Below are 21,010 nucleotides of genomic sequence, written 5' to 3'. Positions count from 1 at the left end.
CCATGTACTCCTAGAAACAAGGCCTGGTAGGTGTAGCAGGCCACAAGGTGACTCAAGCTTGTGAGGAGACCCCCTTGCCAGCAGCAATCCTCAGGAAAGTGATTAATACTGGTGTGAGTAGGAACCTTTGTACAGGAGTCTCCATTATGGTCTTGGTAATATTGCTATGGCTCCCTTAGTTCTGGAGGGTAATGTAAAATCTTCTATTGTAGAGTTTCATTCATATTATGCTAGTAGATGAGCCAATAGAAGATTGGCATATTGATTTGTTATGATTGTATATAGATTTCTAGCAGCAGCCAAGTTTATTTACTGTGTCTGCTCTAATCCTCCTAGCTGTGTGTTTCTATAAATTAGTTGGGTTGCTAATAAAACTTAAGAGCTCTAAAATGTCCTGTGTTTCTGTTGCAGTTCATTGATATTGGAATAGTTACAAGTATTGAAATAAATCACAAACAAGTGGATGTTGCAAAAAAAGGTCAAGAAGTCTGCGTGAAAATAGAACCTATTCCCGGTGAAGCACCTAAAATGTTTGGGCGCCACTTTGAAGCAACAGATATACTTGTCAGCAAGGTAGGTGCTTACGTTGTGGGTGGGATGGGCTCGCATTCTTCGAAAGACTCAGTCACATGTTGTGGACATCAAGGAGCAACCCTGTGTGTGCATTTAGCAGCTTCTGGTGGTGCACCAGCTTGCTCCCTTTCCTGAAAAGGAATGAGCTAGCCATGGTAAATCATGCTTCAGTGCACTCTTATTGTGCTCTTAACAATTGGCTTTTTCTTTTGAAGTAGAGTGTTGTCCTTGTAAGCGTGTTTAGTTGCATAAGCTTAGTTTCATGGACATGCGGAATGAGCACACAAGTTTGTACCAGTGACATGCACCCCAAAGTGCTTATTTATGGCATTCTCAGTATGGCTAAACAGATTAGAGAATCAAGCCAACATTCAATCCACCTGCAGTTTTACACTGATGAAATTGTTATAGAAGTTTAGAGGTAGGTAACGCGAGTTGCAGTGCAGCATTAGCTAGAGGGCTAGAGCTTCCATAACCTTTAAAGAGTTGTGGTGATCTTAGGATACCCTCTTCTTTGGCTGTGGCAAAGCTGTCCTGGGACAGATTCAAAAACAGCAGAGGATACAGAATGAGGCACTGCATATCAAAGTGTCTTTGGTGTTTTGAGTTTGCTGCTTGTCAGCCTCTAGTTATGTAATTCTGAATATTATGAGTTTCAAATTGTTAGCTGTCTTGTTATCCCCTGTTTTAGGATAAACACATCTTTTCGTGATGAGATATGTATTTATTAAATATTGATGGTAAACCATTGATTGTATTTAGCACAGTGGCGTAGCGTGGGTTGTCAGCACCCGGGGCAAGGCAAGTAATTTGCACCCCCTAATCCGTGGATTTGCGCCCTAACCCCCAGATGTTGCGCCTGGTGCAGCCGGCCCCCCCTGCACCCCCCACGCTACGCCACTGATTTAGCATATATGCTACTGTAAATATGCAGCATAGTTGATTCTTGCTTGTCTGTTCTGTCCAGAAGGCTGTAGTTGCACAAAACATCTCATTTATGTGCTACCAGGACTTATCTGACCTTAAGTAGCTCACATATGATCAGGCATGTCCGAGTACTAAAAGTGGTTTGCTCAAATCTGCCTAGTTAGCAAGGTTAATTTGCACTTACTTATTCATTTGTGTTATCACAATGTGTATTTTGTGTTCTATCTGCAGATTAGTCGTCAGTCCATTGATGCCCTGAAAAACTGGTTCAGAGATGAAATGCAAAAGTCTGACTGGCAGCTTATTGTGGAGCTAAAGAAAGTATTTGAAATCATATGAAGTTCTTTTAAGCAATGGGCAAGCTAGCATAAACCCACAATTCCTATTACAAAAATCACCAACAGCAGATTATAATGAATGTGCTGTTGATTAACATCTGGGGGGAAATAGGTGGATAAAATGTTTTCCATGAGAAACCAAGTAACTTTCACTGGTTTGACAGTGGTCAATTTACATGTCCCTGTGGCTCCAATGTGCCTGTGCTCCCACTGTCCTCCCCTTTATACTGGCTACTGTTTTAAAGTTTGCCCTTCCCAGATCTCTCATCTGAAATAAAAAAATAATAATTTTTTATGACAGAACTCAACTTTCACTTTTATACTTGGTAAGATCAGTGCTGCAGTATTTGATTGACCAAATTCCTGCAGAGGTTGTGATTCTTGGAATTTTTTTGATGTAAGAATTGTTTATTTATGCATACCTCTTTTTGCCCCTTGATTTTTCAACATTCTTTCTGCTTTGTGCCTATAGGAATTTTTTAAGGTAGAAAAATTAGGTAATTGGGTATCTGTGTTCGCTTTGTGTGAAACAAATGATGTAAAGCATAGTTGGCTGCCTTTGCTTGCACAGTTTGTCAAACTGTAATAATGTTGACCTGCAAAATAAAGGAAAATGGACATTATCCTGTTAAATTACCTTCTAATAAAGGCAGCACAGCATGCAACATGTATAACTGTCAAGTTAAATTGTTACCAGTGGCTGATCCTAATAATTCGTTCAGCTGCAACTTAATTGGTGTACTAGATATGACTGCTGCAGTCTTGTCTTAACTGAACAGTTCTTGTAGAGCTGTTTGCAGTATCTGGTAAGGGGACTAGTAGATTAACACTGCAATCCAGTATTTATAGCCACTGAATTCAGGGGGACTTATTATTGGGTAAGTGTGTACATAACCACAGTCTAAATCACCTTTAGGATGGTGCAAGCTAGAGAGGATCCCCATGTAATGTGAGCAGCACTGCTGAAGTTACATACGACATGGAAGGCAGATCTTGATGGGATCCTACATGCAACTAAGGAACTAAACATACCCACAAACCCCTAACCCTTCTTGGTTATCTAGTTGCAAACATTCAACCATGTGTCCCCCCCTCACCCTTGTAACTGCAGGGATGCAGCCACTCATGGGTGAGTGGAAGGGAAGGTAGAACTTCCCACTTCGGTCCCTACTTCCCAGTTCCTCACTGGCTCCAAATATCTACTAGTCAGATAGGACAATGAAGCAAGGTACAGGTAAGCCAACAGCATCCTTTCCACAACAACACAGCCAGTAAGTCTTGGATAATGGGAGGGCACCACAGTGGATACAACTGAGCTATGTTTCATTGTAAGTATACTGTGCCATACCTCACTGCATATCTTTAGCCTCTTTCACATGCAGCCTTCAAATATTTCACTGGGCTTTTACTAGCAGAATCACAAAATAAAAGGAAATAAGCTGTGATCATTAGGATGTTGAAATTTGCTGGAATTTATCCTATACTTACATGAAACTGGAAGTGAGCACTGCCTTTAGTCAACACAGTAGAAGCAACACCTAGAAACTCCTTGTCTGCTCCTAAAGTCACTATGCAAACAAGCATACTTTGGAAAAAGGTTATGAGGATGAAAGAGTCTTTTTAAAAGAACTGTATTTCTGTCATACCACCACTTTAAACAGGTATGTTTGCCACTGTATGGCGTCTGTAAGCTTGAATGGATAGAAGTGGAATATATAAATGTTTAAACATTAATACTATTTTATCGCATTATTGAGTTAACAGTTGCTTCAATAACTTCTCAGAGAGTTACCTCTAATAGAACTGGAGCACTAAGACAATAGAATCTGTACAAATTACATACAGTTCTTTATTAAACAACTGTAAACACTTCACTGTAAAAATCCATAAAACTTTTATAAACCAACATTTTGTAAATAGATTCTATACTACAATAAAAGAATTTGAACACAGTTATTTACATGCAATACTGACAAATTTTGGCACTTTCTTGAAAGGAAATGTACAAAACACTTTCTTCTTTAAAAAAAAGTCAACTTATAAAAACTTAGCTTTACTATCATGCACTTTGCAAATACCTCACAAGCACTTATGGCACAGCTACCAGAGGGCTCCAGGCTCTCACCACATCCTTCCTATAAAATCAGTTCAGATAACTTTCAATGTGCTTCCATACGTTTGTTGCAAAACCACTTGAACGTTGTCAAGAATGAAGTCAAACGCCATGTTCCAAACCGATTCCACGGACTGCTGCATTAGCCTGTAGGGGGGAAAACATGTCTACTCTTAGAGACTGATCATTACCACCACACATTTTCATAGCTTTGCAAAGAGGGGAGAAGGTGCAATAGCCAAGAGCCACCAACCTTTTGGGGCCCAGTATCTATTTGGAAACGTATAAGACTCCCATGGGCAATAAATGCAGCCATTTCACAGAAGAGAAATGAGTAACTGAAGCAAGAATAGCATGATGTGGCTTCAAACCCAGTTTACAATGCTATTTTGCACTAAGGAGCTGCTCGGGGAAGGAGCAGCTGCAGATCCCACCCCCCAGATAGATTTCCCCAGGGCTGAGCTGCTCAAGCTCTGGTTGGCTGATGGCAAGTATCAGAAGTTGAAGTCTTTCTGCCTATCTCCTGATCTGTTCCCTCACCTCTAGTGGGGAGCCTGGCTGTGCTTGGTTGGTTCACAGCCATGAGGTAGGGTGACATTATCCAGTTTTCCTTCCTAACTGTAGCACCAACTTCAGTCTATTGTCTACCAAGTTTAGATAGAGCATTCTATTCCTCCCCACCAGTGCACGCTGAAATTCCCCTTAAATGAAAAATGCACATGCACATACAGAACTGAATACCACTGAAACAACCATAAATACAATCCAGAAATCCTATGGTCTCTTGGAGGATGATTCATGGGCAAAGCAAGCACTTGCTCTCCCTTCCCAGAGAGTCAAGACAAAGTGCTCTGCCTTCAGAGGATGATCCAATGCCAGATTGCCACCTCACTACAGTGGAAAGGGATGTGCCAGGAGAAAGCTTGAATCCGAAGGACCCAATGTCTTCCTAGTCCCAACACAGGCACCCCAAAAAGCCTCCCAGAGAGTGAACTATACTAGCCTTGGAGTTCGTTTCTGTCCTATTGTCCCCAAAGGGAGGGGAATAGTATAAATTTTAAAAAACAAACAGAAGGAACACAAAGGCACCCACTTCTTATTTGGTAGGGCTTTGCATGAGGGGTTCAAACTTCTTTCACTATGTTTGTTTGTTTGTTTGTTTTGAATGGTTGGCAACAGTGGAGGGTGGTTCATTAGGGCTACTGGGGAATGGCCCAGCCAACCTCAGTCTGCCCTCAGCCACCCCCCACCTGCTTGCCTTCTTTCTTACTAGTCCATAGGGCAGCACTGCCTATTGGCTTCCTCCTCAGTCTCAGTGTTGCCCATGCAAGGCAAGAGCTATGAGGACAAACATTACCTGGCTCCACCTGTCATTGGCTATAGTTCTGCCTGTCAATGATTCTAGATCCACCTACTGTTGGGGTCCCTATCTTCCCAGTCCCAATGGGAATCAGCCATGATGGGTTGGCAGATGGAAATCTCTCTTGCTGCCGAAAGAAGCACTAAATGGCAAGCCTATACAAGAACGCATGAGTGCACTTCCTTTGCCACTGCAGTGCAGTAGTGCCCCAACTCAATTGCTGCCAACTGGGAACCCTCTGAACCTCCCTTTGCTACAGAAGAGGAAGGTGCTTGGGTGTCCATGGCTGCTTTCAAAATGCTGGGGAGGAGGGGAGAAGAACTAGTTTCAATGGCATTTTTAGTGAGTGTCAGAAGTATTTGTCTGTTTACAACTCAAACTTAAGGCAAAAAGTTCACAAAAGACATGGCATTGCTGATGTTCTGATGAACATCTACCATGGCAGCGTGACACTGGAAAACTCAATAGCCACAAACAAATGCTACAATGAGAACAAATGCCCAAATTCCTTGCAACAAAAAACCCAATAAGCACATGGAAAGACCTTTAGTTGGGAAAATGAACAGAATGAGTAGAATGAGAATTAACACTCCCCCCCCCATCAAGCTTTCATAATTGCCTTTTTAGATGGATAAAGAAAGTTCTATAACAAAATGTGAATTGGTAAGACCCAAAATTAAGCTACCTTTTCATATATTTGATGACCAGATCCAACTTTTCTAAATCCTTTTCTTCTATCAAATCAGTACAGTACTTCACAACTTGTAGGATGTCTTCCTCCATGGGATCTGTGAAATGAAATGGACAAAAAATTAATGCATTTTTATCCTGCTTGTGGTACTGTGGCTCACAATAATAAGAGAGAGACACACAGGTCCTGCCACTAGCCTTACGTACTACAAAAGACCCACAAAGTAAGGGAAGTGGAGGTAAAAAGTAAGAAAAGGGAGGTCAATTTTCCAGCTAGGACAAAGTGAGCTATTTGAGGGATGACATCCAGTTCAGGCCAGGATGATCTTCCCCTCCCTGGAGCTCATCTGAATAACAACTGGTAGTTCCTTTTCCTTTAGTCAATGCATGGGGTCTAGTGTGTTCATATAGGGCTATTAAATACAATCCTAACCCCACATACCCAGGAGTAAGCACCGATTAATTCAACAGGACTTGCCTTTGAGTAGATGTGGTCAGGAATAAATGTGCTTTCAGTCAGGAAGGGTAATCTGCTATTATTTGGAGGCTGCTGCTGCAGCAACTAAAGCCCTCCTTGTATGAAGATTCCCTAGCCAAGTAAAGTTCTGTCTCTACCTTTACCTTCTTGGAGAAGGTTGTTCAGTGAAACCTCCTTCAATCCTCAGGCAAACTCATCTTTTTTTAAAAAAAAAATTATTAAGGATTTTCTTGTTTTACAGAAGTGAGTGTAATGCCTCGTATATATATTTTTTCCATTTAACATTTTTACAAATCCGTTTCATTTGTTGAGGCATTAGGGGGAGAAGAAAAAAAAGAAAAAAGAAAGGGGGGTGGAGAGAGGGAAGATGGATGGGGGTGGGGTCGGGTGGCGGTGTTTCTATTATGTTTAATGTATGTAGAGTTTGGTGTCAGCGTTGCTTGTGTTGTTCACTTGTGTTCCTTTGGTGGTGAGAGAGGTTGGGGTTGGCCTAGGGTGTGAATGTTTGCTTGTGATTGGCTGTGGTGATCTTTGTTTTTGTGTGTGAGTGAGGTGGGTGGGTGTTTTGGATCAGGTTAGCCATACTGATTTGTATGCTGTTGGTGGATTATTGTCATTGTCCTGTTGGGCTGTGTATGCGATAAAGGGGAGCCATACCGGGGTGAAGGCGTCTTCTTCTGTTTGTCCCTGTGTCAGTTTCAGTTTATTAGTTAATTTTTCTAGTAGGGCTGTTTCCCATACTATTTGGTACCATTGGTTCATGCTTACTCCTGACAGGTCTCTCCAGTGTCTGGTTATGGTGTTTCTGGCTGCTGAAAGTAGGTGGGCTATGAGTTCTTTGTGGTGTAAATGGGCATTGTTGTCTTGGAAGATGTTTAGTAGGGCCAATTCTGGGGTGATGTCTATTACTTGCTTAGTTATTTTACATATTTCTTGTATGGCTGTTGTCCAGAATAGTTGGATTTTGGGACACTCCCACCACATGTGGAGGTATGTGCCTGTGGAGGTGCACCCTCTCCAGCATTTTGGTGAGGTTCCTGGGTGTATTAGCGCTAGTTTCCTTGGTGTTAGGTACCACCTGTAGATGAGTTTCAGTGTGAGTTCTTTTCTTTTCATTGATATGGATTTAAAGGGGGGTTTAGACCACATTCTGGTCCATTGAGTGGAGTTAATCTCATAGCCTATGTCATTCTCCCATTGTTTTTTGATTGCATCTAGGGGATTTGCGGGATTTTGGAGTATTTTGTATATTGCGGATACCGTCCCTTTACCGTTTCCCATTGTTGTTAGGAGGAGGTTTTCGAAGGTTGTCAGGGGCCTAGTTGCTGCTGATTTTACTGTTGGGTTGTTTAAGAGGGCATGTAGTTGATGTTGTGTTAACCAGGGCATTTAGGTGTCTTCTAGTTTGTCTTGTATTTCTTGTGTTGACAAGGGTTTGTTATTTTTATAAAAGTCTATTAGGCGATCTGTCTGGCTTTTGGCATGAACACGGCATTAAGACTGCATCTGTACTCCTGACAAACTATCTTTATCCACAGATCAATATGGAAATTTTTACCTATTATTAATCTTGAGCTGTTGATGACTGTAGGATTTATCAGACACTTGCGGAGCCACTGCTTCCTACAAATAGTAACCACCTCAAGTCTGTAATATCTGATCATTATGCAATTTGAAACCAATGTTTTAGGAGATACCATGGCCCAAAGGATGCTTTCAGAAATGTGAATGCCCTTGGAACACTACAGAAGAGTTACGTGAGAGCCCATCTTTTGCCAAGCAACAAAGAGAATAAGGCTGCACATGCTTATTACTGCTAAAGTATTACTTACTTTTCCCCAGCAAGATGATGGAAATAAAATTATACAGTGGTACCTTGGTTTTCGAACATAATCCGTTCCAGAAGACCGTTTGAGTTCTGAAATGTTCGAAAACCGAAAACTCAATACGGAAAACAATAAGGAAGCCGCGTGGCATGTTCGACTTCCAAGGCGTGCGTGTTCAAAAACCGAAGCATTTACTTCCAGGTTTACAGTGTTCAAAAACTGAAATGTTTGTCAATGGAGACATTCAAAAACCGAGGTATCACTGTATTTGAAAGGAAAGAAATAGGGGTCCCTAATATGCAGTGATGTCTGTCAAATGGCAATTAGTGGTATCCAGTAGAGAGACAAAGCCTTCCAGTTCAGACTTTCAAATGATAATTCTATTTCTTTCATTGGAAATATTTCCATAAAAACACAATTCAATGAAATAACTACAAGCTTACCTGCTATGGTTGTAATCCATTCTTTGAGTAAGGCTTTTACATCATTGAATTCAACAGCTCCAGCTAGATTAGGGGCCTTAGTAGCGCCATACAATAGTGGCTGTGAAACGGATGGGGTGGAAGTATTTGCTGTGGTTTGTGCCAATTCCACCTGTTTATGAACAAAATACACAAGTAGTACTGCACATGTGGATTTTTTTCTTCTGTATTCCCAACTCCAAACCTTAAAAAAGCAGCTCAAGCACTAAAAACCTCATGACAAGACAAGCAAACAATAAAACATTAGCTTAAAAATATATGAATGCTGTATTTATTTGTGATAAAGTTACCTGAGAGTTGTCAGTGGTTCCTCCTTCCTGCTTCAAGAAGTCATCTATTAATTTTTGTGGGCTCCCAACAGAAATTGCCATACTTTTTGCAGGACTCCCAAAGAGCTTGTTTTTTAAAGGACTGTGGTTCTTTTTTACTGGGCTGACCTGGTTTTTTTTCCTACTTCTTTTCTTGTTTTTCGTAACAGGCTTCAAGTTCGGCAAAGGATTCTTTGCTAATGGGAATAAAAGGAGTGAGAGTTATTGAGCACATAATGACTAAAGAGATGATCCTCACTCAGTTATTTCCATTACAGTGAACATTATTTGACAAAGTTCTACTACAGACTTACCAATGGTACTTTGCTGGAAAACTGCCCCTATAGGTTTCTGTCTTTGATCATATGCCTGTCTCAGCTCTTCCTGCAACTCTAATGGTAGTGCAGCAAAAACTTCAGGGTCCACCTAAGCAAGGAAACATCCATCTGTGGTCATACCAATGGTGTATAACATTGATGTTTACTTTTCTGACTTTTGTCTCATTTATGAAATGGATTACTGTGGTACCTCTTGTTACGTACTTAATCTGTTCTGGAGGTCCGCACGTAACAGGAAACCTCTCGTAACATGAGGCGCACTTTCACTAATGGCACCTCCCGCTGCTGCAGCACCACCAGAGCACGACTTCTGCTTGCATCCTGGGGCAAAGGTCGCAACAAAGGGCATCTACTTCCGGGTTAGTGGAGCGTGTAACCCGCAGCATTCGTAAAGGGGACGCTACGTAACACGAGGTACCACTGTAATACTCAATTTTATAATAAAACATCAGTCTAAATTATAAAAAGCACTGTGCTGTTTGTAACTTTAGACAGTACAAATTTCTTCAGAGCAGGGAAACTAGAAATCTATAACCCCTGAGCAAATACTTTATTACTAAATGCAAAGGTCTACTAGTGTGTTATCAAACGCATACTGTCATTCACCTGTGAAAATGCTGGCAGTGCTATTACATTTATTCCGGTATCATTGCTTGGTTCTTTGACATCTGGTATTTGTAAGAGAACTGCCCCAACAGGCTGTGGAGGAAAACTAGTATTGTATCCATTCACAGGCTCCTTCTTGCTACTATCGCACGTCTCTGCTTGCTGAAGAGAATACATTTGCTCTATTTGATCTCGAAGATCAGGTGGGAGTGCTTCCAAAACAGACTGATCCAGCTATGAACAAAAACAACATTCATCTTTCAGTTTCAGAAGAAATGCCTTTTAACCACACACATCTGCAAGGAGGAGAGGGAGATTATGTACAGTGGTACCTCTGGTTGTGAACGGGATCCGTTTCAGAGCTCCGGTCGCATCCCGAGGAATTCTCAACTGGAGGGGCTGCTTCTGTGCATGCACGTGGGGCGAAACCCGGAAAAATACTTCCAGGTTTGCTACGTACGTATCCCGAAGGATACGTAACCAGAGGTGAACGCAAGTAGAGGTACCACTGTATTATTTTGTGCTTGCTTAATTGCACAGATACAAAAGGCATAACTGAAGAAGCTGTTTCTTCCCCTGTACTAGTTATTTGTGTTCTAATCAAAATAAATGAAAGAGTTCGTATGGGATGTTACGATATGAGAGCAACAGGGTGTGCATTTTCCATGCTGGGAAATGTTGCCTATCTAGATCTCCTGGACTGCGGGGGATTGCAGCCAGGGCAGATCACCGGTAAACAAGCTCTGGGAACCTGCGAGGGGGGCCAGCCTCTCCCGAGGGGGCTTGTTTTCCAACATGGGATGCATATTTCATTTATGGATCACTTCCCATGGAACTAGCATATTGTTCATACAATCAATGCCTAGGTGTAGCTATACCACATTCTATGCACTGTTGTGCTGATACAGCCAAGACTCAGGGACAGCTCTCTCATATGCTAGTGACCAAAAAGCTATCTGCACAGCAAAAACCCATACAGAAGCCATTAACAACTGCAAACAACTTATCCACCCAAGAACATGTGTTTTTCATATGTTATCTTGCAGGATTTTATATACTGTACTTTTAAATTAATGTTTTATCATTGTTACAATATATTTTCCATACAATATATCTAACAAAGAGTTAAATTAACCAATTTAGACATAGCCCCTTCATTCCTCCGTTTGCACAAGCTGCAATTAAGCCAGAAAGTGCTGATCATAGTTTCCCAAATCAGGATCCTAAACCAACTTAAACCATGTTTTAGGATCCTGACTTTTTCAAAGCCAATAGCCATGATAGCCTGGTTCAGACAAAACAGGAACCCGTGGCTAATTAGTGACTAACTGCATTCAGGAAAGCTGCAAAGGGAGAAACAAAGGCGCTGCATGTGTGCACAAGCGGATCTTTTATATCCCAGCTTATTAAGCTATGATTGTCCAAACTGGGCCAGATTTAATCCAAAGGATAATGATTACGAAATTATTACAGTATTGTTTGAAGAAAAATATAGCTTCTCCACAAGTTTAATATCTCATAAGCTTCCCTACAGATTTCAACTACATTGGGGAAACTACACTGGGGAAAACTAACTGTTCCCATACCTTAGCAATACACATTTTGCAGTATGAAGGAGGTACTGTACAACCTTTCTTTCTAATAATCTGTGAAAAACAGCCCAAAATAAAATTCTAAGGTTCTCTCAATATAGGTCATGTCTGATCATTCTCTCCAAAAGGTTGAGCTCTGTCAGTGCCACCCAGTATGCATCAAAGCTCCTATGATCCCATAGTTTTCCCCAAACAGAGCCGTGTTTTGATCAGATTACCATCAAGTATGAAGTAAAACTCAGCCACTAGATTCCCCCTTAAAAATGGAATATTAACTCTAGTTCAAAACCATTCTGCCCAACAGAAATGCTAACGGGTACAATTCTATATTCTTTTGCATGGCAGTAAATCCCATTAACCTTTAAAAATGTTTACTTCCAAGTAGACATGTATGGGACTGCACTTTAAATGTAGTAATGTGTTCACATTTATTGCTTGAGGCATTCCAAAGACTCATGGAAAGTATCACACACTGGGTGGGAACAGAATAAAAATATGGATCATATCCATTATTTGCTTTGTATTAAGAAAGAGCAAGAAAAACTTCAGACCTTTCTTTACATTATTCTTACCAGAAAGAAAATTTTACCTGGGAAGGTGATGGTACCTCAATACTTAAATTAAGTCTTGATTTTATACTGATAGGCGTGTGCAAACCATTCAGACTGACTACAGGCTCAGATTTGTTGGCAACACGATTGGCATTAGATGTCAGAGACGCTGGCATTGTACATGCTTTTGATGTGGAAGATATTTCAACATCCACAGCAGCCACAAATACTATGAATGCAGAAAAAAGACAAAAGTTTAACTGTTCAGAAATACCTAGCACATACAATTAAAGGAGCCTGACTACTCTGTTTAACTTTCTATTATTGCAAAATTAAAAGTTATTAATGAAATACAAAGAAGTTATCAATAAGAACAAATGTTTACAAACAAAAATGTGTAACACAGTCAATAAGAAGCCAGGAGAAAGGAAGCACAATTTCCATTTACTGACCTTCCTTGTGCTGCTGTTCTGAGCTCTTTATTCCTTTTGGGACTTGCAGAAGATCAATGATGGAATTAGCTCCACCAGGTAAAAATCCAGAATGTACTGATGAGTGAGAGGAAACAGCTGAAGTTGTTTTGTTGGCTGGAACTAACTGATGTACTTGAATTCCAACCTAAAAAGAAACAAAAAGGCACATTGTTTATAAACAGAAACCATTTTCAACAAATAATGTAGTTAATATTTTAAACATTATTTAGAGAGTATTTAAATTCTTATAATATAATAAGTAAGCAGTATACACGATAGCTTTCTGACCAAGAAGAACCAAACATAAGTATAATAAGCTCAACAAAATCTAAAAATGGAGATATTGGCCTTTCAAAACAGGTTATTTTCTGTAAGTCTTTGTGATTTTACTCAAGAGTGGATATCCCCATTTAAATAAAAATATCTGGACTGTCACTGTCCAGTCTTTCAAACACTTAAAGTCACATTTTAATTCAAATCCAAGTACTAACCTGATCTGTTTTCAATGACGTTGATTTGTAATTTTATCACCCTGCTTATACTGTAACCTTAATAGAAAAATTGAGCTTAAATAATAGTAAATACTTTTGCAGAAGAGTGTGTGTTTGTGTTTGTGTGTGTGTGAGTGAGTGAGAGAGAGAGAGAGAGAGAGTGTGCGTGCTTGGCAATTTCAGTGATTTAACACTTACCCCTCTCATATCAGAAATATTCAACTTCATCGTGTGGAACATGTTCAACATTTCTTTACCAATCACTTTGGCACTATTTGTTGCATGATCGAGAGTCACAGTCCTACAAAGAACACACATTTTAAAATGTATTAAGTTATTGATCAATGGCTACTACTTGCAATAGCTATACACTACTTCAGAATCAGAATGCCTGCCAATAATAGTTGCTAATGATCTATCAACCATGGGAAACAAAGGTAAGGGGGATATGATAGAGGTTTTATAAACTTATGCATGGTGTGGACTGTGCAATCACCGTATTTTTCGCTCTATAGGGCGCACCAGCCCATAGGGCGCACCTAGGGGTTTTTTTTGGGGGGGGGAATAAAGGGAAAAAATTATTTCCCCCCCCCAGACGCAGGGCTGGGGAAGCCCTAGCTTCCCCTGACCCCAGCCCCCAGAACAGGCTCCTATCCGCAAGCCTTGGGAGCCCGGCGGGAGTTCCCGCCGGGCTCCCAAGGCTTGTGGATATCTGCCAGAAGCCCGGGGTGCGCTGCGAATTGCTCCCCGGGCTTCGGGAAGCAGGCTGCTATCTGCAAGCCTTCGGAGCGTGGCGGGCACTCCCGCCGCGCTCCAAAGGCTTGCAGATAGCTTCCTGAAGCCTGGAGAGCGAGAGGGGTCGGTGCACACCGACCCCTCTCGCTCTCCAGGCTTCAGCGAAAGCCTGCATTTGCTCCATAGGACGCACACACATTTCCCCTTCATTTTTGGAGGGGAAAAAGTGCGTCCTATAGAGTAAAAAAATATGGTATAGAGTTCTACTATTATGAGGGGAAAAGAAAAAGAACTCTAAAGCATCCAATGGCAGGAGATTCAACATAGGCAAGAGTAAATACTTCTCCAAACAGTGTTTCATTTGTTTTTAATTTCTTTTTGAACTTGTTTTTAATTTTGTATGATGTTATTGTTTTCTTTTACGTTTTTATATTGTTAAATGTTTGCAAAGAGACTTAGATATGCCTTCTGCTGATGTCCAGGAATTTATTAAGAATTCACTGTATAGTTAACTTACAGCATACAGTAGTACTAATATACATGTCTACTTCAGAAGTAAGACTCTTTATGTTTAATGGGCTTGCTCCCAATAAGTAGGTAAAGGATGGCAACCTATGCTTTGGTTTAGGATTGGCATTGGGGAAAAGAGGGCTATTGTGCCTTTAAAAAACTATCTTCACAATTGGGACCAGCAGGACACAGTTAAGTCCTCATGTTAAGCACGAGATTATGGGCAGAAAATTAGCAATGATTGTACTCTAATTTTATGTTATGCCCCCTTCCACAGCAGACATTTTTGTCATGTCATGCCTCCATGGCAGCCTTTTTTGACTGGAGCTCTCAGCATTCTCTGAAAATTCAGAATGTGTTCCTTAGTCCAAAGAGCCTAAAGCCTATGTACCATACTTGCTGGCTGAAGGGAAACCAGTATGCAAGTCATTGAACCATTTTTAGAAGTAAGAAAACTGCATAAAGCTTAGATTTATAACCAGCATAGGGAACTACAGTCTTCCCCTAAATGCTTATACTATGATGACAATGTTTTATAGACTCCTGTCATGCAAAGGCTGTAGAACATGACAAAAGTAGGTTGTTTTAGTCAGTTTATTGTCCACAATTAACTAGCAATTTAATTTTTACAAGGCATCTTGTATATCCCACAAAAATGTTCATCTGTTATGTCATTCACTGAAGCAAATCAGAAACAGATCAGTAAAATGTATTAGATTCTCATGCACTATATAAATAAGAAAGAAAAAGTACCTGCTTAAGAAGTCTAGGACATAGCACCAAGAAAGATTATGTTCAAGTTCACATTACTTTACAGAACTAGGTCTACAATTATTTGAAAAATTGTTTACCTGGCAACACTATCACAGATTCCATGGCCTCCAAATTTTGCAGGTTCTATTGGGGCCCCTGCTTTTCTGGCCATAATTTTGAGAGTTAATCGTTTGCCTTTCATACCAGCAGCTTCCAATCTACGTTGGATCTCTTCTGAAAGACTCAAAAGGAAACCTTCTGCTTCTTTTGGCTAGAAATAGATAAAATGGGTTGTAAAAAAGTAAGGGGGAACAGTCTAATACTGAAAGTTGTACTGACAGAATTAATCCACAATATTTATAAACCATAGGCAGGATTCACAAAACAAAACAAGCTGCGCCAACAGACTTCCACTGTGCAATGGGGCTTTCCGCCCATGCCCCAAAACTGGCTTGGGGCAGGTGTTGCTAGAATTCCCAGAAAGGTACCCAGGAGAGGGGAGATATTTTCATCTAGTGGGCTGAAATGCTTGCATATACAGAATGGAAGAGCACTGACTCTGAATTCCACCCCTTGCATTTATTTTTTATAAAACATATTCATTAGTTGGCTCACTTGGTCAACTGTACACACTTTTAAACTTCCTACCTTCTGCATTAACTTAAACAGAGCACACACCCTTACATAGGGTGAGGGTGAAATTTGGCAGATGTGCCCAGTGCCCTGCATAAGCAAAGAGTGCACCTTAGTATGCATTACAGCGAGTGTACTCAGCTATTGTTGACAAGAACCTTCTAATGGTCATGCAAGAAATCCCAAACATTATTTGAAAACCACTGGTATACACTACTTATGGTCAGGTGAAAGAATATGCTATCTGCCTAAAGGTCATACATTTCAGCATTAGGAACACAGGGAGGTTATCAGACCACTGGTCCATTTAGTTCAGTATTATCAACAATGATTGGCAGTGGGGCTGCAGGATTTCAGAAAGGGAGCTCTTCTAACTATAGCTGAAGAAGAAGGGTTTGAACCTGGGACCTTCTGCATGCGAAGGAGATGCTCTACCACTGAGCTACGGACAAGAATTAAACATAGAAAAAATGCAGCTAAATAGCTGCAATACAGACAAGTTATTTTAAGATACTGACTTATTACTGCACAAAAGTTATGATTATTTTTACCTGGGTAAATCTTATACCATAGTTTATCTCAGCTGAAACAGATTTTCTCTCTTTCTCTCTTTGAACCGGCCTATCATCCAAACCACGGCAGAATCTGTAGAGCATTTGTCCTGTTTTGGGGCCAAATTCTTTCTGAAGCTTTGACATTGTGACACACTGCAGATCTCCACAAGTTTTTATACCCAAAGATGACAACTTGGATTCCATTGTCCTACCAACTCCTGAAAAAATAAATACATTTTTGCTTTTGAAGTCTACAACTGGGAAATGTAATTCACTTAAGAAAACCAACGTGTATTAATATTTATGACTGCCGAGAAACTATTAGTACAACAAGCAACAGTGATGCCAAATTCTGGCATTCACATTTCAGGAAGCAACTAGAAACACCACATATTACAGGATCTAAAATAATTCTGAGCTCTAAGTAAAAAGACCCCTAGAGACTGTAAAACACATGAATGTTGTAGCAAAACAATTAAGGTTTTAAATGACAATTTTAGGTTATATTTTAGTGATCAAGATTTAATATATATTTTTAACTGCCACTATATCTGAATTGTCTCTGTTATACCCAATTGCAATTCAATGTATTCCTGTTGTGTTTTATGATTTTCCTGATATTGTAAGTGAGCCGGAACTGGTCTGTGACCGTATGTTGACATATTCAAAGGGTACAAATGTGTTCTTTTGCCTTGCTTGTACATTTTATAAGAGATAAATAGCTCAAAATGAAAGCGTTTTAAGCCACAGCCACTCTCAAGCTTTGGAGAGTGTTGTATGCATTTCTCACCCAGCACAATCATAAATCAAATGCTTATAGCAATTTAGTAAGGGATAATCACTTTCAGAGTTGTGTTCCACAGGGCAGAGTCTTGGGAGGGGAGCTGAGAGAACTATGACTGATTCTCTATACAAAACTGGGAGTGATTATACTAGCATAAATTTACCTGGAAGATAGCTAGTAAGCTGGCTTCTGATAAAATCATCCACTTCTTCTGGCTTTAAGTGATATTGTCCATCTGGCTTTGCTCGGCGCGTTGCCATTCTAGCCAGCAAAATGTTTGAACCTAAAAAAATGACAAATAGAATGTAGCTGAATAAATCCAAATTGTTATTAAAAATATTAATTCACACTTTGGTATATCACCATCCCGGAAAAGAAGAGGAGGAAGGTGGATCTCACGATTTATGCCCTCAGACTTATGAACACAGGAAGGCAGTTACAGCACCAGCCAGGTCACATGTGATGATGTTGTTTTTTTTGCTATAAACACGAGCTATGCAATTTCCTTTGGTAAATGAGAGCCTTTCTTCACACTGCACATGGCTTGCCTATAGAATTTGCTACCACATAATGTAGTGGTACTTGGGCGGCTTTAAAAGAGGTTTAGACAAATTCATGGAGGATAATACTATAAATGGATACTAGCCATGACAGCTATTACTACCCCCAGTGCCAGAGGCAGCATGCCTATGAATACCAGTTGATGGGATTCACATGTAGGGAGATTGCTGTGGCACTCAGGTCCCATATGCGGACTTCACATAAGCATCTGATTGGCCACTGTGAGAGCAGGATGCTGGACCACAAGTGCATTTGGTCTAATCCAAGATGATTCTTATGTTCTTGTGAATGTCAGTAGCAGCTACAGGAGAATATGAAGAATTTATGCATACTGCACTAAAATGTGGAGGTGGTTGCATGGGGAGGGATGAATGGAATTCTGTACCCCAACTTCGCTAGTGACATCCAAGTGTCCATCTGGTTTTCCAGTGTTCTGAATCCAGTGTACAGGATCCACAAGCATGTCAAGCTGAGAGCATGGAAGGCCTGAAGCAGGGAAATGATTCTGCTGTATCCATCCATGCATTCACCATAGGATGTGAAAAGTGATAAGGATGTGTGTATATTAAGGTGTGCATTAATGATCATGTCATTATTTTACCTGCATAAGTTTCTATAATGTCACCATTAAGAAAAAATATTATGGTGATGAGCAAGATAAAACCAGCAATAAAATTACATTCATAAAATAAGTACAAAATACATTACAAATCAGCAGATTAGCTTAATATAGCTGGATTAACCCTCATGTAAAGCCCAGGCAAACATTTGTAATAAGTGCACATTTGTATTAAGTTGACATTTAAACCCATCTTAACATTGTTTAGATTTTTTTTTTAGTATAAATCATGAACTAACCTATTCCAATGGAAGCAGGACACTTGGTCTTGGCTTTTATTTCAGAACGGATAACACTTGCTAATTCTTCTGCTGTCAATCTGGTTTCTGCAATGATTTCAGTGATGTCAACTAGTGCTTCATCACAACTGACTGCTTCAATGTTATGAGTATAGCTATCAACACAAAGTAAAAGGAAGTGAAACAGCAGCAACAGCTCACCAAACACGGGACAAATAAAATCTCCCCAGCTGTCTTGTCTTCTAATTCTATGGAACCTAAATATATAACTGTGCACTAGAAAATTCACAGGCAATACTACTTTCCTTCTTAGGACTAAATTCATGTTAGTAAAGTGTGAGCTTGAGAAGTTTTACTAGTCTTATTCCAAGCATTTGATACAATCATTTCATTAACTCAAAGTAATATCTAAAGGGTACATCAACAGAAAATCGGATGCATTAGGACCAGTCTAGATGAGATGGAAACACGATGCCTCTGCTCAGATAAACAAGTGGGAAAAGGAGCTCTTCTTTTTACCCAAAAGGTGAAAGCAAATGTGGGGAACTGAACCATCCACCCTTAACTTCCCGGTACCCTGCCATGTTATGAACGTCTCTCCACCTCAAGAGAAGGGGAGAAAGTTCACCTCACCTCACCCACACTCAGTTTTTAGTGTGTGAAGTAGCTCCAAACACTACATTTTTAAGGTGACTGGGCCAAACAACTGAATAAGAAATGAGGCATCAAGCCAGGTCTAAGTTTAGATCTTAGAATTCCAGGTAAACACTATTTTTTAATATAACATTCAAATATGAACCAAGTTCTCCAAATCCACTGGGAATTCTTTACCTGGTCAGCTAATGCTGAATCAAACTGATCTTGAAAATCCTATTTTAAAAATACTCTGGTGTGCAACCTCTAAAGCATCTCCCCCATTGAAGGTTTTGTTTCCAAAGCATACAGCATTACAAATAACAGTCTAAAGGCAAACTCACAGATTTCTCTTAAATTAAAACAGAAAGACATGTTAATGAAATGTCTGCAGGAGCATTTGAAACCACATCAAAAAGAAAAATAATTAATTTCCCAATACTTGTTTTACCTTGCCAGGGTTTCGTACATGCTTTGTGCAACTTCTTTGTACGCCTGAAAGTCATAGGGCACAGCGTGAAGATTTGGACACAATCGTCTTGCTTGTCCAAAGAACATCCCATTCTTTATACCAACTTGCCTGAAAACAACCATAATATTGGTTTAATATCAACAGTCTATAAAGTTAAAACAACTACGGATTTGGAATTTTTCACTGTTCTTGCACCTGGAGATAATAAAGTGCCCTCAAAGAAGCAGATTACTGATACATTACAAAAGTCAATGTATGTAAATGTGAGACCAGATGCCCAAGAAATTGCTGATAATGGTGGTGAAATCCTAACAACAATATATCAGACCATTTACTGTCACAAGTTAGAACTTGACTTTTTTCCCCACATTGACTTTATATAAGGAATGTACAATGCTTCTGGCAACTAGCCTGGAATCAAATCTCACAGTGGTCTGGTCAGCACAATACACCATACAATTTAGAAGCAGAAGATTGTGGTGCAACAAATGGAAATTTTGCCTCTTTTACAGTAGGCTTCTTTACACACACACACACACACACACACACACACTCCTCTCGCTATTCTCCAGCCAGGCAATTAAGATGTATTTTTGGAGATCAGGGACAAAAACAGAATCTAAGACTGAGGAAAACTGCCTTGGCTGAAGACAGGAAATAATTTGGAGTTAAGGTCTTCAAGGGAATGCTTACTTCCTAGACTTTGTGTGCATTCCCCACCTTTGGATGCTAGGTGGAGATGACATTCCATTTGACAAACTATCATCCAGGAACAACACAGAAGTGAGGCACAGGCACAAACCCCTGCTATTCAACTAACTTGGTGCGCTAGCTGGAGCCTAACCCCATATGTATAACTTCAGAGTTACTGAAAAGCAGGGTGGATTCCATAGAGATAAATCACAGTGAACAATTATGTTTTAGGGAGCAACTTGAAAATGAAAACCCAGGAAAATAATTGTTTGCCTTTTGGAAGAGCATTTTAGCAATACAGAGCTGCAGGGAAATGAGGATACATATGCTCTCTTTGAAGAGCTGTAGCATGAGAGCTGTTCTCTCATCCTCTTTCTTCTCTTGTCCTGAACGTGTGAGGTGGACATCTGCATAGGAAAATGAGAGGAAAAGCTGCAGTTCACAACTGACTAGCAGGAAATAGTTTTCTCTTACCTGGCTTCATAACTGCAAGATGCAATTTCAGCCATTGATGGCACAGAGATTTCCAAGTCAATTCCATTCACTAGTGTAGACTCTGGATTATCTTCATCTGGTGAGTCCAGTTCACTTGCTCCTGCTTGAGAAATAATTTAGCTATATTGTAGTTAATGGTTAAAAATAAATTACTTTCATAGGAAGTTAATATAATATTTAAAG

At 40.1% G+C, this 21,010-nt stretch overlaps 2 protein-coding genes across 4 annotated transcripts in view; one reads left to right on the top strand and one right to left on the bottom strand.

The window, feature by feature from the left end:
* The window catches only part of EIF5B (eukaryotic translation initiation factor 5B), a 31,736-nt gene extending 27,942 nt beyond the window's left edge, over positions 1-3,794 (top strand). The window contains exons 23-24 of the mRNA XM_083501649.1: positions 412-573; positions 1,732-3,794. Coding sequence (XP_083357775.1) covers positions 412-573; positions 1,732-1,839 — 270 coding nt within the window. The 3' untranslated portion in view covers positions 1,840-3,794. The remainder of the gene's footprint in view (positions 1-411; positions 574-1,731) is intronic.
* REV1 (REV1 DNA directed polymerase) overlaps positions 3,663-21,010 on the bottom strand; it is a 41,991-nt gene continuing 24,643 nt past the window's right edge. For 2 of the 3 annotated variants that reach the window (XM_083501634.1, XM_083501633.1), the window contains exons 9-23: positions 20,807-20,930; positions 19,619-19,747; positions 18,535-18,689; positions 17,279-17,398; positions 16,329-16,549; positions 15,243-15,415; positions 13,345-13,447; positions 12,635-12,800; positions 12,221-12,411; positions 10,040-10,273; positions 9,410-9,521; positions 9,078-9,292; positions 8,749-8,899; positions 5,997-6,099; positions 3,663-4,098 (exon numbers count right to left, since the gene is read on the bottom strand). In XM_083501634.1, the coding sequence (XP_083357760.1) occupies positions 3,987-4,098; positions 5,997-6,099; positions 8,749-8,899; positions 9,078-9,292; positions 9,410-9,521; positions 10,040-10,273; positions 12,221-12,411; positions 12,635-12,800; positions 13,345-13,447; positions 15,243-15,415; positions 16,329-16,549; positions 17,279-17,398; positions 18,535-18,689; positions 19,619-19,747; positions 20,807-20,930 (2,309 nt within the window). In that variant the 3' untranslated portion in view covers positions 3,663-3,986. The remainder of the gene's footprint in view (positions 4,099-5,996; positions 6,100-8,748; positions 8,900-9,077; positions 9,293-9,409; positions 9,522-10,039; positions 10,274-12,220; positions 12,412-12,634; positions 12,801-13,344; positions 13,448-15,242; positions 15,416-16,328; positions 16,550-17,278; positions 17,399-18,534; positions 18,690-19,618; positions 19,748-20,806; positions 20,931-21,010) is intronic. The other variant, XM_083501635.1, reaches the window with a different exon arrangement.

Source organism: Podarcis liolepis, assembly GCF_965112155.1.
Source record: "Podarcis liolepis genome assembly, chromosome: 4".
In the NCBI taxonomy this organism is placed as follows: Eukaryota; Metazoa; Chordata; class Lepidosauria; order Squamata; family Lacertidae; genus Podarcis; species Podarcis liolepis.
This window is presented reverse-complemented; position numbering and strand designations above follow the sequence as displayed.